Source organism: Aspergillus foveolatus (assembly GCF_047715535.1).
Source record: "Aspergillus foveolatus strain CBS 279.81 unplaced genomic scaffold BDW70scaffold_48, whole genome shotgun sequence".
Lineage (NCBI taxonomy): Eukaryota > Fungi > Ascomycota > Eurotiomycetes > Eurotiales > Aspergillaceae > Aspergillus > Aspergillus foveolatus.
This window is the reverse complement of record NW_027396112.1, coordinates 143,770-158,193: the sequence shown is the minus strand read 5'-3', so window position 1 is coordinate 158,193 and position 14,424 is coordinate 143,770. Positions and strand designations below refer to the sequence as shown.

General features: G+C 50.1%; 4 protein-coding genes across 4 annotated transcripts; 1 reads left to right on the top strand and 3 right to left on the bottom strand.

The window, feature by feature from the left end:
• Nucleotides 1-1,310: 1,310 nt before the first annotated feature.
• On the top strand, nucleotides 1,311-4,664 carry BDW70DRAFT_162375 (monooxygenase; the record flags this gene model as incomplete). The annotated part of the gene is made up of 6 exons (XM_073741126.1): nucleotides 1,311-1,640; nucleotides 1,723-1,970; nucleotides 2,023-2,168; nucleotides 2,273-2,562; nucleotides 2,636-3,439; nucleotides 4,617-4,664. 6 exons carry the CDS (start codon nucleotides 1,311-1,313, stop codon nucleotides 4,662-4,664), a joined length of 1,866 nt encoding a protein of 621 aa, XP_073593516.1.
• Nucleotides 4,665-5,901: 1,237 nt separating this feature from the next.
• Nucleotides 5,902-7,337, bottom strand: BDW70DRAFT_162374 (uncharacterized protein; the record flags this gene model as incomplete). The annotated part of the gene is made up of 6 exons (XM_073741125.1): nucleotides 5,902-6,140; nucleotides 6,344-6,631; nucleotides 6,703-6,804; nucleotides 6,863-7,120; nucleotides 7,173-7,179; nucleotides 7,287-7,337. The coding sequence occupies 6 exons, from the start codon at nucleotides 7,335-7,337 to the stop codon at nucleotides 5,902-5,904; spliced, it is 945 nt and encodes a 314-aa protein (XP_073593515.1).
• Nucleotides 7,338-10,756: 3,419 nt separating this feature from the next.
• On the bottom strand, nucleotides 10,757-13,098 carry sclB (putative C6 transcription factor; the record flags this gene model as incomplete). Its single annotated transcript, XM_073742822.1, has 2 exons — nucleotides 11,869-13,098; nucleotides 10,757-11,809 (listed from the first exon to the last, which is right to left on the bottom strand). Exons 1-2 carry the CDS (start codon nucleotides 12,496-12,498, stop codon nucleotides 10,757-10,759), a joined length of 1,683 nt encoding a protein of 560 aa, XP_073593514.1. The 5' UTR covers nucleotides 12,499-13,098.
• An 833-nt stretch (nucleotides 13,099-13,931) lies between these two features.
• BDW70DRAFT_91278 (uncharacterized protein) lies at nucleotides 13,932-14,395 on the bottom strand. Its single transcript, XM_073745184.1, has one exon. The coding sequence runs from the start codon at nucleotides 14,265-14,267 to the stop codon at nucleotides 14,031-14,033; it is 237 nt and encodes a 78-aa protein (XP_073593513.1). The 5' UTR covers nucleotides 14,268-14,395; the 3' UTR covers nucleotides 13,932-14,030.
• Between the last annotated feature and the right edge of the window lie 29 nt (nucleotides 14,396-14,424).

The window sequence follows — 14,424 nt, the reverse complement described above, 5'->3', positions numbered from 1 at the left end:
ATGATGGTGAAAAGGAAAACCTCATTTAGATTCTGACAATAACCAACCTCAAAAACTAGCCAGCAGACTACGCTCAACTACGCCTCCAGCATCCACGCTCGCTACCTGCACAGTCCCATGAGCCTACTCCTTCACACCGCAGTCTTTCAACCCCAGCACAGCGCCCAATATACGAGCCCTCGTTAGCAGCCGTGAAGATATCAGTGCAGAATCCAACTTAGCAACATATCTAGGCCCTGTTGACTCCCGGTCTAGCACAATGCGGAGGTGAGCATCACAATAAGGAGAGGGTAACATATAGATGGGGATGAAGTTTCCAGGCGGCTTCATGAGGTATACATTGCATCTTCAAGAGCAAGATACGCAGCACACCCCAAAGCACTGCGACAATACCACAATCATGCAGCTCGCACCAGAGGACGTTCTTTCTGCCGTTTATTGGAAGGATAATCTTCTTCCAATTTAGCGGGATTGCAGCCTTGAATATACGAGAACTGGACCTCCGAGTAAAGCGTTCTAGATGAGAATGAGCCATGAATACAAATTGTTGGCTCACGCTTAGTTTCTTTTTACATCAAATCATATGAAGAGGCCTTATAAGATCCTTGATTGTGCAGATTTCCAGGTGCGAACCGGTAGAACCCAGGAGTATGAAACCGTATCTTACTAGCGTAAGGTTACGTCTCTCTGACCACTCAGACCACACCCAGTACATTGTGACACAGCCCCACCAGAATCGGCCCGGCCAACCCGCCCGCTGTGGGTCTGACCGCGAGTCATACTTATTATATTGGGGTATGAACGCCCCAGCACTAACAGCGCTTACAGCACTCAGAAACAGATCGTCGAGGTTTAGCACAAGACGGGAGAGTGACAACACGGAATTTGGACATCGTAAGTCGACAAGATCCATTGTTTCTAATGACAGATTCCTAGCTTACGCCTTTGAACTAGTCTCCAACTTTAAATCCAACTTTAGATATCTGACCGAATTCTTTCCGCAGCGACTGCTCCCTCTATTGCCACCCAGTGGCGAGCTACTCCAGAATAGTTCTTTGCGTGGTTGGAGGTATACCCACGAACCGCCGCATTGGTCCCTTCTTATGCACCTGCCTTGTGAAGCTGGCAGCGCCTTTGGTCTCCCAATTGCTCGAACTATATCATGGTTAAAAGTGAGTCTCAGGACAACAGAAAACATTGTTTTATGGTCTTCAAACACTAATATCTACAATATTTATAGACCGCCAGACGGACCAGACTCACAGTCTTTAGCTCACAAAGAGCATCCTCCGCGTGCCGACTTGCGCAAGATGACGGATCAGCATCCACTCCCAGTTCTGACAGCCAGTTCGATCGATCCGGGCTCCATAGATGGTGAGGAAGTCATCGCTTATGCTTGTGGTGTCCTGAATCGACTTAATGCCGCCTTGGCTGCCAGCGACGCTGAAGCCCTCGAGAGCTGTTTCTATGCAGACCAGTCATACTGGAAGGACCAGCTGACGCTGACATGGCATCTGCGCACATTCCGCTACCCTGGTGCAATTGCAGCGAGCTTTCTTGATACGGCAAGGCTGAGAGATTTCTCTTCTAGAATTGCAATTGACGGTGAGGCAGTGTTTCTCACGGCCACGCCTGCCCTTGTACGTCCGGAACTACCAGTTGCATACAGACCGTGAGATTGAGTTTAGTCGCTGACCGAAATTTGGCTTTCTTTTCTGTTAGCAATTTATCGACTGTCCTCTCGTCTTTAAAACAGAATCTCCTGCTGGTCTTTGCCGGGTCAAGATGTTGTTGTTGCTCGTTATCGATGATGGAGCTGACATTATCTGGAAGATCTGGATATTGAGCACTAGGCTCGAGAGCTTAGACCTGCAAGCAGAAGATGAACATCATTTACGAGCTCCTGCCAGGCCTCTTCGGGATTCAATGAACTTTGAGACAGACGTGTTCATTATCGGTGCTGGAAATGCGTAAGGCAGCCCTCGTCCTCTGCTCAGTTGCCTACTGAGATCTGGATAAAAGCGCCATTGCTCTCTCTGCCCGTCTAAAGGCTCTTGGTGTTGAGAGCGTTATGGCTGACCGGGCCCTCGTTCTGGCGACAATTGGGCACTTCGATATGACTGTATGCGCTTCCATATTCCAACTGCATTCTGTGATCTTCCCTATAAGTGTGAGTGTTCGCATCACTTCCCCCACTCTGCCAATGTTTTAACCAGACTGAGCAACAGCCTATGACGAAGAACTTCGATCTCTCACCTGCTCACACGACAAGACCTGGCATCCCAAGTCCGTCGATATGTTGACTCATTCAACCTGAATACACTCCACTCAGCTGAGATTCAGTGGACTGAGTACGACGAGCTGGCGAAAAAGTGGACTATCGCGTTCCAGACCCCGGCTGGGCAGCGCAAAGCTATTTCAAGTCATCTCGTCCTCGCAACGGGTATTGGATCCCAGAAGCCGAATATGCCGTATATTGCAGAGCCGCATATATATAAAGGAATCAGTATCCACTCGGCAGAGTACAAGAACGCTAAGCTGCTGAAGGAACAAGGGGTCAAGGTAAGCCAACCGTGTGTCTGATGAAGATGGTCGTGAACCAAACTGTGCTAAATACCTGACCCAACGTCCATAGTCTGTGGTGATCATTGGCTCTGCAAACACCGCATTTGACGTCCTGGAGGATTGCCACAGTGCCGCCCTTGACGTAACAATGGTTGCACGGTCGCCCACATATATCGTGCCTCTTGAGTACGTTTGTCCCAAGGCCAGCCTCGGCACTAATGATACGGGCGTATATGCGGCCGATAACCTCTTTCTCTCACTACCAACAATCGTGGACGGACAGTTGGGCCGTGAATTGTTTTCTGCGCTCGCATCGGCTGAACCGGAACGATACGCCGCACTCAATGCAGCTGGGTTCCCTGTTCTCGACAGTCGAGAACCAACTTGTACCTCGATCAATAACCTGCTCGAGCGTGCGGGGGCCCATTACATAGACTTTGGCGGAACAAAGCTAATTGAGGAAGGGAAGGTCAGTTTCAAGGCTGGCGCAGAGCCTGTCAGCTATAGGGAAACTGGGCTTCAGTTTTTGGACAGCACTTGTCTCGATACGGATGCGGATGCGGTCATATGGTGTACTGGCTTTGCTGATTCAAATGTGGTGACGACTTCTACTGAAACTCTGGGTAGCAAGTCAGACGTGGCTGTGGCTAACACCAAGATTGATTATCAGACTGGAAGTGCCCATGTTTTGACTGCAGGAGACATTGCCTCGCGCTTGGACGTGACCTGGGGTGTGGACGAGGAAGGTGAAATACGTGGCATGTGGAAGCGACATTCGCATGCTGAGAGCATCTGGATCATGGGAGGTTATACACAGCAGCACCGGTGGTACTCGGCCATACTTGCTCTTCAGATCAAAAAGCAGCCCTCGAAGGTACTCTCCCGCCGGCCTATATGCATAGTCCGGCACCGAAAAAGTAATAATCGGCGATATCTAAGCTTGGACGGGCACGTGAATCTCATACTTTGAGATCCTCATTTCCCAAAAGCTCCTTACACATCTCCTGCACATTTTCCTGAGATGGTCTCTTTTTGAAGGGCAATTCCTGCGTATATGAGATCGTGCATCGCTCGTGGTCCCTGCCGTAGGTGGATCTAGGGTTGGGTTACTACAGACATAGCAGCCCTTTCAGTAGCCTACTGCATGACAACTCAGTATGCAGTACAAATCCAGTTCAAACTACCATCTTTACTAGCTGCCAATATCGCTGTTACTGCTCTTTCGGAGTTTATGACTTGAGTTGTTTGTACATGAGTCGAAGCTTCTGTCGACCCTACTTGCACAATTCTGAAACCCAACCAATCAGTCTGCGTCCTACTTAGGTACTTATGTTCTTCTTTGTCGCGGACACAAGGCTGTAAAGGCCTGTGACTTGCTCAAACCTGACGACGGACCTGTCGGCGATTGCGCAAACTGCAGCTGGGATCTTTAATATTGAAAGTCGGTTCCAAAGTTAGCAAAAGCGCAATCAAAAAGTAGTCTCAAGTTCTCTCCCGTCTACGTTTGTTGCTTTCTTTAAGTCATTCAGGGATGTAGGATTCACGACCTCAATGCATCTTTGGGCATTGCCAGTGCAGGAAGTTCGGCAAGACTTTTCTCACTCCGCACCATGGAATGAGAATTTAATACCTGGAGATATCCTGAATGGAGGCATAATCTTGACCCGTTCTGTGTCCGCCTCCAGGACTCCTCACAGCAACTTGTGACAATTCAGCAAAAAATCATAATAAGGAACTATTATGGCCTCTCAAGCCAAGGATGTGACAAAACTGCCGTTTCCTTAGATCACCGCTAGGTAGGGCTCTGTTCAAAAGGCACCCTGAGATGGATAAATGGGATAAGCTATACCTTTTCCATCCGTTCAACTATACTATCCTATAGTCTTTGGTTGTAGCAGGTGGGGGTAGGTAGGTGACAACCAGAATAAAAGCCCTTACTAATAAGGGTTGACCCTTTTTGGTAGTGGCAAAATCTCTCAGTAGGGTACAGAACGTCACGTGTCAAGTAGTGTGCCAAGTAATGCAGATGCTAACAGGGCAATCCTAAGCAGTTGCTTGCCAATCCGGTCCGAGCTGAGATTTATCTGAACATCCTGTAATTCGTCTACAATAAGTAATGATGAGTTTCTTGTCACAGCCGTGAAACGGCTGACGACTTTTCGATGAAGATCTTAGTTTATACACCTTGTCTCAGTAACAGGCCTCCCAGCGAGGAAAGGTAGAACGGCATCATTGAAGGATTATGTTTCGTTATTTCTGGCTCTGGAAGTCTTCAAGAATAAAACTATAAGCCTTCAGTATGTAATTTGGTTGCATAACCACTTGTACGCTTGAAAGCATCATGTTACTCGTATTTCTTATCCAAGGTTTATTACTTATATTAGCACCTAAGAACGAGACACTATATTTAACATGATCCTATACTGAGATATTTGCATTTGTATGACACAAGTTATTGTTACTTATCCGTACGCGTCGCTGAATATATTCTCCCTTAGCAATAGAGTCAGCGGCAGTAACTTCAATGGGAGGCAAAGCCGCAGCATTCGGAAGGTAATATCGGTCGCTTAGAAGCGTCCATATTTTCTCTTCAATTTATATTCTTCTTATGCGAGTAAGCTGAGTAGCTAATAGCATCTTCAACTGGAGCTGCACGATGCCCAGTAGCCACAGAATTCCCTCTTGAGGAATGTTTTATCCGCCATCCCATTTCTGAGTAAACCCGTTGTGGGCTGTTTAAAGAAGAGAGGCTTTCGTCAGCTTGTACCAACCCGCAGAAGAGTTGTCCTACAAAATTTTGAGCGTCAAGCCTTCTAATGCTACTGGTTGCGGATCTATACACAACAACCTTCCCGTCCTGTTGAAGGCGGAGCTCGAGCTGTAGACTCGCCATCACTACATGATGCCTGTTAGACGGACTGCTGGACATCACTCTTTCCTTCTTTGCTTCAAAGCCCTTTGGTGGTTCGCTCGTGACTGCGTTCTTCTTTGTCATCTGCTTCAAGCCCGACGGGCCTTGAAGGCTTTATATTATTTTACTGTAGGCTAGATGCTAAACTTTCTTACCTCTGGTAGCAATAGCAGAGTCTGTGTAGTATCGGAATTGATATCGAGCATTGAAAGACATGCGCGCCGCTGGTATTGGGATTTATTCAGAAGAACCGAGACAGGAAAATTGCTACAAGGAAAGAGGAAAGTGTTCACCATACCCTTAACTATTCCCATCAAGGTCTATCAACTTATACTTTGAAGGAACCCGGGGTAGCCAAGGACTCTGCACCATCACCTAAGCCACCTCTGCCCTTACAGGGAGGCTTGAGCAAACGCAGAAACCAACTAGACTGGCTTCTCACCTAGGAGGGCAAGGCTCCCTTCTTTGTCGATCTTGGCGTAGCAATGGCCATCGTGTCCAGCCTCTCTGCTGGTCTCCACTGCCTCCTTTGCTCGCGGGCGCATCTGCCTCTCATACTCTCTGATGGCGTCAGCCATGGGCACTTGACCATCAGCAGCGGCCTTGATGGTATCCGCGAATTGACAGGCATTCACAATTGCATGGTTCACTCCCTCCCCGCGGTCTGTTCTCGGGTTAGTTCAATTCAGCTAGGTCCAGTTCGGTTCATTTTGGTTCAGTTCCGCTCGAATCTGGCTCCGTACAGACAGGCAAACTTACAAATCATTATACAATGCACCGCATCACCGATCAAGGTGCAGGTGCCATCCCAATTGTCCCACTCGACCGAGGGTCAGTCGACCAGGTTAACCTTGGTCACGACAGTACCATCAGGCAATGCGTCCACGATCACACGCAGGCGAGGAAAGAAAGGGCGGCCTTTCTGCCTGAACACGTCGAGCAAGGGCTGCTGGAACAGTTCCTCGTCTGCGTCACACGCCATCCAGGAGAAGTACAGCTGCGCACGGTAAGGCATCCCTGGAAACGTGGGAGTGTCGAGGAGGGACCAAAACACAAACGTGTTAGTCTCCGGATGAGTGCCCATGAAACAGAGTGGGTCAACGTGGTCTTTGAAGTAGTTGACCTGCTCCTCGCTCATCATTAAAGCACAGCCCACTGCATTGATCGGCAGGCGATGCAGTTCGTGCGAAGTGGGCGCGAGGAACTTGCGAACACCGAGGTCGAACCATCTGCACCCACCAGCGCTGTTCCCAGGACAGTCGAGCCGTCTGTAAACTCGGCGCGAACGCCACCGTCGACCTTTTCGATATTGACGAGTCGTTGCCCCACTTTGCTACGGATTAGGCTCCGATGCGAATCAACAAATAAAGAGGGAGAGACGTTGACTGATCTTGATATCCAGACTCTGCACGAGAGCTGTCCGGATCCCGTCCCGTCGTAATCGAAGCCTCTTGCTTTTGGGCACAGACTGCTCGACTTTACCCGTCAAACCGTTGATCCAGGGCACCTCGCGAACCTCAGTACGGCCGACGGCCGGATTGACCTGTGCTTCACAAACGCGGTCATAGACCTCGGGCAGAATATGCGCTTCCCATGTCGTCAAGGTGGAGTGGATGGACACACCCCATCCTTGATGGCGGACTTCTGCAGAGTCATCGCGCTCAAAGACGGTACAAAGTACTCCGTGGCGACGGACGCAGAGCCTGGGCCAGCGTCAGCCCGGCAATGCCTGCTCCGATATACAGGTGGTCAGCACGCGATTCCGAGCAGGAGTATTGCTTAGACGAAAGAGGGGGACTTGAGAGCTTACGATGAGGACGCCCTCGGATCCGGGCTCGTTTGCTGAAACGTTGGAGGACATGACGGAGCTCGTTGTTTTGAGCTTGCTCTTATTTTCTTTATTTTTTTCCGACTATGGAATCGGGGAAGTTGTAGTTTTGGTCGAGGCTGGTGACGGCTTTTATAGGGCTGGTCCCTACCAGCTGCACGGCATGCAAAATGCACAGCATATGCCTTTGCCACGACCTCGGGAAATGATAAGAGACCGGGCACCGTCATTCGGCAATCGAGCATGAAGACAGAAAACTTGCTGTGAAAAGGCCCACCTCGAGCTGCAGATCCCTTCTTACTTTTTTGTACTCCCATGTGTTTATATGCCGATGACTAATCGGAAGATGGGCGAGGGAAAGTTCCGTTCCGGAATGGTCCCTGGAATCTGTGCATAATCTGTATGGGCTCTCATATATCAGGGTCCCATGCATAAATGAAACTGTTCCAATTGTACCTGCATATCTGCAATGCAGCCTATCTCGGTTATTAGCCAAACCAGTCACCCCATTCGAATGCGGATGAAATCGTCGAACTTTTCCATTTCCATAACCACTTGACCTTCGTGGTACTGAACCCATTTTCACAGCCGAGCTATGGTTGCTGCTTGGTGTTCGAGTCTGAAATTGAGGCTACTCTCTATTATACCCAAAAGAAATAAAATGGACTAGATTTTTTTTCGTACTATTTCACTTTTTCTGGTTCTGCTCTTCAACATTTCAGGCTCAATACCTCTGGCGTGCGTCTCTTTCCGTATACCGAGTTTATAAAATAATGTACTGTACAAGGGCTTGCGACAGATTATTGTCTATCCAAATCACGTGTCTCAGGTCTTGCCCTGATTGTTTTCAAGAAAATTGATCATTGGATGATTCTTATCCCCTTGTGATTCAGGCTGAACAACTTGGTGGGGTACTGTATTATAGCTATCACCATGACACAGAATTTTTACCGTTGCAGCAATATCCAGGCTATTGTGGGGGCAGACCCGACTTGAAATCTCTGGTCAGAGTTATTACATGCGGCGGGTTCCAGCTTTGGCACCCTGAACGATGCTTTCGAGCATCGTGTAGTTTCCGTAGACACTAATACCTGGCGTTATCTATTTTTGATCAGCGGGGTAAAGTTATATATGGAGACCAGTGCTTTAAAGTCAGGACATGATTTGGACCTATGTGTCTCTAAACCCTACTTTCACGACGAGGAGAGCGAGCACATCGTTGTTCACGAGCAGTTACTGCTTGTATGGCTCTAAAGGAATTACCACCGTGATTTGGCTGTCGTAGATATTGGATACTTGATAGTTATGATAAATGATGGAAATATTGACGAGGTTGATACAATTGCCGAAAATAAATTCTTGCAGATATGAGTGGCATCTGGGCCAGGTATCCAGGTGCGGGTGCAACAGCCTGGTTATACCCTAAGCCGTGGGAGGTAATACAGTTGTTTTATAGCTCAATAGGGGAATTATATCAGCAGAGAGGTAGAAGTGGGTATTATAATCCTGCAAGATCTGGGTTTGGAGTATGGTCTGGAGGGAATCTCCAGGGAGCAACACAAAATGGTAGTAGAATCGTATTATACCACAGCAATGAAGGCACTCTTCAAGTCCAGGAATAGCCATCTGAGATGGTAGCAGAATTCAATACACAAGTCCAGCTCGCTTGCGAAAAATGCTGGCGTTTTAGACTAAGCAAAAAGAGGATATTAACGTAACCTGTTTTCCTCCTGACTGAACGTAATCCAGCCTTGTCTACGAGCTTCAGGGACGGGCTAAATCCCGTCAAAAGCATACCTCATGCTGCCATTTATGCGGCCTTCAGTAGCGTCGGTTCGTGCGAGTGCCGAGGAAGCGGCGAAGCTGCGAAGTGGTATATACTGCCGCGTACTTGAATTACCTTCTTCTCCATCTTCTCGCTCCGGGCAGCCGTGCCCCTATAACTCCGCCTGAATGATGCGTTCGTTCTGTGCCTCTTGTTTGCTGGAGCTTGTCCGTGGGCGAGGTTCCATAGCATCGGGTCAGGGCTTGGCATCGCAAAACCCTAAATCTGCCACATATACCCATTGTATCTTTATCATTACAGGATGCAGGTTTGCCTAGCATACAATATATATGATTTTGGGAAATGCTACCTGAAGGGAGAACCGGAGCGTGTCACCTCACGGGCCCTTTCCTGTTCAGCAGCTATGTATTATCTATCTCACTGCGTCGATGCACTGTTTAACGATATACTTTTCCGCGCTTGGGTCTTGAAAATTACAAGCCGGGGAGTTATAGCCAGGCAATTGATGAGTTTAATCTATCTAGCTTAGCTGTATCATATCACTGCAGCTACCCGAAATATTACGTTGTTCTCAGGAATATGGAATGAAATAGTAAGTAGGAGGTGAAGGGCCGTTGGGTGTGAAGGAGGGGCAATTTACGCTGGAGAACGCGCAGCAAACCGCCACTGGGTTATATTCAAGAGTGAAACCCACCTAGGTCTACTCTAGGCGTGAAGTAACTTGATACGGGAATGCCGATGTAGACGAGGAGCGCAGACACAGATGGCACTGGCAGCAAGACGGAACTTCCAGACGGGACTTTTGAGTAGCTCTGACTCTAGCTTGATTCAATATGGATATACCCATTCCAATAAAGAGAAATTAATCATTCCCTTCCGTCCCTACAGTGCCGCTGAACCCTCGAGTTGAGAACATACCCAACCTCTAGCGAGGGCAGCATACTCTGTTTGTACCCTACTCACCAGGAGACATGCATACAGCTCTTGCGCTTGTATACTCAAAATTACCTCAGTACTGATAGGTAGACTCAAGCGACAAGTAAACTTGTGCTTCCGATAATATCATATCGTATCTGATTAAGGTATCAAGGCAGGGTAGAAGGGCTCCGTCCACCCGCATTCGCGAACATTAGATACAAAGTCATTCGAGGGACCCTTAGAATGCAGACGGATGATGGTACAAAGCAAAGTACAGTATAAGTTCAACGCTGTCTATCCGAACAATACAACGCGATGAAACCTAAATCAAATCCTGCCAGAAACGCTAAAGATAACCCGGGAACGCAATGCACGCCATGCAAAGAACAGAGCAAGATGAGCCCAGACGCCGATGCAATAATATCAATGGACAAAGGAAATAGACAAAGTGATCGCAGAGGAGTAAAGGAAAAGAAACGAGGGAAAAAAATTCGTTAGTATACAGTCAGTCAAACAAGCTAGGTGCAACCCGATACAGTATCCATATCCATATCCATATCCATATCCGCCTCCTGCTGGCCTGCCGGAGACCAACCATAATTATTTCTGAACATGATAGAGACATCGGAAAGACGCATAAGCATCGTGAGAAGTCGTAGGCCCTGCTACAAACATTAAGTATCCAGTATAATCAGATTCAAGCTTTCTGACACCCAGAGCTCCAGCTCTAGAGTGATAGGCGGTTGAGTTAGTCGTTGACCATATCATCCAACGCCATTTTGCGGCGCTTCGCCGGCCGCGACGAGTCGCGCTCGTCCGTTTTATGCCCATGTTCCCGGTCTTGACCCTTTTGTCCATCATACGAACGAGAAGCCGGTGACTGCTGAACTTGCGCCCCGGGCGAAGAGCCCAAGCCTAGTTGGCTTTGGCTTTGGCGCTGCCCAAGGTCGGCGACTGCGGCTGCCTGAGCCTGCCGCATCTGGCTGCTAGGAGAGAATGTTTCCATGAAGCCCTGGCGGGGCTCTGGATTATGCTGCTGCTGCTGTGGAGACCACGTTGAGAGATTCGGATCGCTAATTCTGTGTGTCTGTGCTTGTGGCAATGGTGGTGGCTGAGGGTTGGCAACGGGGGAAGGGTATATTGGCGGCAGCCTAACGGGTGACTCCATGTAACCCTCACGAGGGTCTCGCGGTGGTGGGCCGGCATCGCCCATCGGTATTCGGTTCATGATACGCGAGTTTGGGTTTTCTGGGTATGGCGAGATTGGAACGCCGTACGGCTGGTACTGGGGAGGCGACGGAGTAGGATGAAGGTGCATTCCTGGGTTGGGGTAGGGGCTCGGCCGTCCGACGCCTATGCCCACGCTCATGCCCACGCTTATGCCCGGGGGCATACGAGCAGCTGCCAGAGCTGGATTGTAACCTGTGGAGATTGGGACATGTCCCGTTGGTGAGACTGAAGTCAATGACTGGGTAGAACCAGAGGATGAAAATCGTCTGTGGCCAATTGTCCGCTGAGCTAGGGAAGGATCTATTGTATGCGAATATACCATCGGCCACCGCTGGGGTTGTCCAGGTGGTAGCCGTGCGCCCATCATTCCGGGTTGCGCTTGGAGCTGAAGATCAGTCATCGGGCGAAGCTCGCGAGATGATGTTGTGCGGTGCATTGGCCGTCTGGCTTGCCCTTGGTCAGTGGGTACGCCGGGGTGGTCCATCTGCGTTGCGTACGTTCGGATGGAGCCTTCGTCCGCCTTGAGCGGTGGCCGCCCTCGTTTCTTATGCGTGACATCGACGCAGGTATCCTGCGCTCAGTTAGCTACCGTCTCTCTTGGACTCGGTCAGACCAAGATAGTTGACTTACTGCCTTTCCAGACAACACGCATCTCCGACATGGACGGGCCGGGTCGCAGCCCAGGTGCTTCTTCTTGCAGTTCACGCATGCGGACGCAACATGGGCTTTTGTGCGCCGGACGGTCTTTTGTGGCAATGCACGAGACGCCGCAGCCGTTGCGGTTCCATAAGCGGGCGGATACGTCACTGTCGATGGCCCCGCCGACGGCTGCCCGAAAAATGTCGGCGGAAACCGTGAGGAAGTTGCCTCGCTAACAGCGAGCGGCTGCGGCAGAGTCTCATGACCCGGCGCTGTTACGAACCGCTGCAGCGCCGGCTCCCGAACCGTGACATGGTCCGGAGGCGTTGAAGAGACAGGCCGTGGAACAGCTGAAGTCACCGCGGTCCCGGCAGGAATGGCGGCGGTGGTCACCGGCTTCGGCAGCTCCGGATGGTCAGGGCGCCTGACATTCCCTAGAGTCTCCAGCGGGTTGTTTTCTGGAACGGAGCTGGACATAGAGGGGAGAGGCAAATCCCTAGGCGTGTACCGCCTCGCATTTGCAGATCGCGGCCGACTCAACAGATGCCGCTCAGGGCCGGGGTAGCGAAGATGTCCAAAATCTGACGGCACGAAAGCAGGAGGGAGGACGAGTGATTGCATCTGGTAGTCTTACGGTGAGCTGGTTTAGAAAAGGGCAGCATAGCACTCAAAGACCCTCGGTTGGCGGGCATAGTTGACCAGGCCAGAACAGAGTAGGGACGGCCGAGCTTATAATCAGTCATCAGTCAGCAACAAATCGCATTCGGAGGAGTCACAAAATAGCAGACGACGATCAGATCGTGACAGCAGGGTTCGATGGCTTCGATGGTGCCCAGGCGGGCTGGATTCATTGCAGCATGGTGGGCGATCACTGGAGGAAGGGCCACAAAAAGCAATAACACCCGTATCTTACCTGCGAACCCGTATTTTTCCCTTCCCTTTTCCCTTTTTTTCCCTTTTTTTCTCCCTTCTTTTTTCTTCCCTTTCCTTTCTTGGGGCTTGCAGGTATTTCTCCGGTGACGGTAAGGGCGGGCTATACAAAGTGAGGCGCCAGTAATAGTCCGTACGTCGACAGACAGGGTCGGGGCCGTAACACCCAGGAAGGCCGGAGAAATAGGAATGAGTCCAAGAACAAGGAATAGGAGAATTTGCTCTAGCGTCGGGTTCTTGAGAGAGAACGAGCAGGAGAATCGAAAGAAGAAAAAAAAAAAAAAATAAATTCTCGATGCCGGATGCGAGAGATATTCTCCTGCGGTTGTACTGGCAGACAAGGCAGCGTCCGCTGCAGGTTCGGGCAAGGTTATAGTTCCTTTTGCAGCTGAAGTAGAGACAATGGGGAGTGGGATGGCCAGTGCTCACGCCTGGACTATCACCCGATAGAGGAGATCCCCATTGCGTCGATCCTGCTGGCGATAACCAGGTGGGAGGGGGTGCGTACTTTGAGTAGTGGGTGGGAGGTTGAAAGGAGTAGGAGTGTGGGTAAGGAGAAGAATAGTGCATCCTCCAACGTCCAGAGCTCAATGGGGACCACATCAACCTTCCAGTTCCCTCACCGAATGGTTCCCGAGCGGGCCTATCATCAGACTCAGGACTCATCACTGTGAACTGCTTATGCTAGATATTACAGAAACTGTACCAGTGATTATTCCCTAAGATCTACGACTAGAGCGCCCACAGCTGTCAGACTCCTTGAAGAGGCCCCGAGGGGCCAAGGAACTAGGCCGCCAAAACGGAATGAGGGCGGATCGTCTTATTCGACACTGCCCACGATCGACACTGTAGCGCCAATAGTCCATCACTTCGAGCCATAACGTCCTTCCCAGTTGAGCTTGTCTACATCTATAGTACCGTCAGCTAATAGCCTAATTGCGATAATGAATTAATATTCCGTACATCTCCCTGAATAAGATGCACATCCATGATCCATCCCCCCCTACGGGACGGGCGCGGCGCATGTCCACGCGACTCGGCTTTCTGTACGCGTCGGGGATTTACCAAGACAGACAGTTCCAGGGCCCCAAGACAAACTAGCGATTGCCCATCTTCTGAACTAGGAGAGTTAGGAATTTAGGAGAATTTCGCACCTGAATCATTAGTGGAACGGAACGTGGAAGCTCGGATGGGCGACGCCAGTCCATGGAGTCTCTCTGTGCCTAAATATTGAGAACTGACTGGCCCCAATAGCTTCCACTCTCTAGCTGTCCCGTTCCTGTAATAAATCCTGTTCTGCTATTCTGGTGCGCACGGTACGCCCGGCAATGGGCGCTACGGCCTACATCTGGCTTTCCCGCATCGCGGGCTACCCCATCCTCGAGGAGGAATATGAAAGAAACGGCGGAAAAATGAAAGCAGCAGCAGGGAATTCGGAAGAGGGAAAGGCAACTGGTCATCACTGGTGATGTCGCCTACCCCGTGACGTCGGCGTACCGGTACATTGCAGTACGTTGGGCATTCGTTAACTCGGGAGGCCAGGAAGCTACCAGAGCGGTGGTTTCACCGTGGATTCTCAAAATGTCAAAGAGAAGACGGGATCATCTTCCGGCTGGA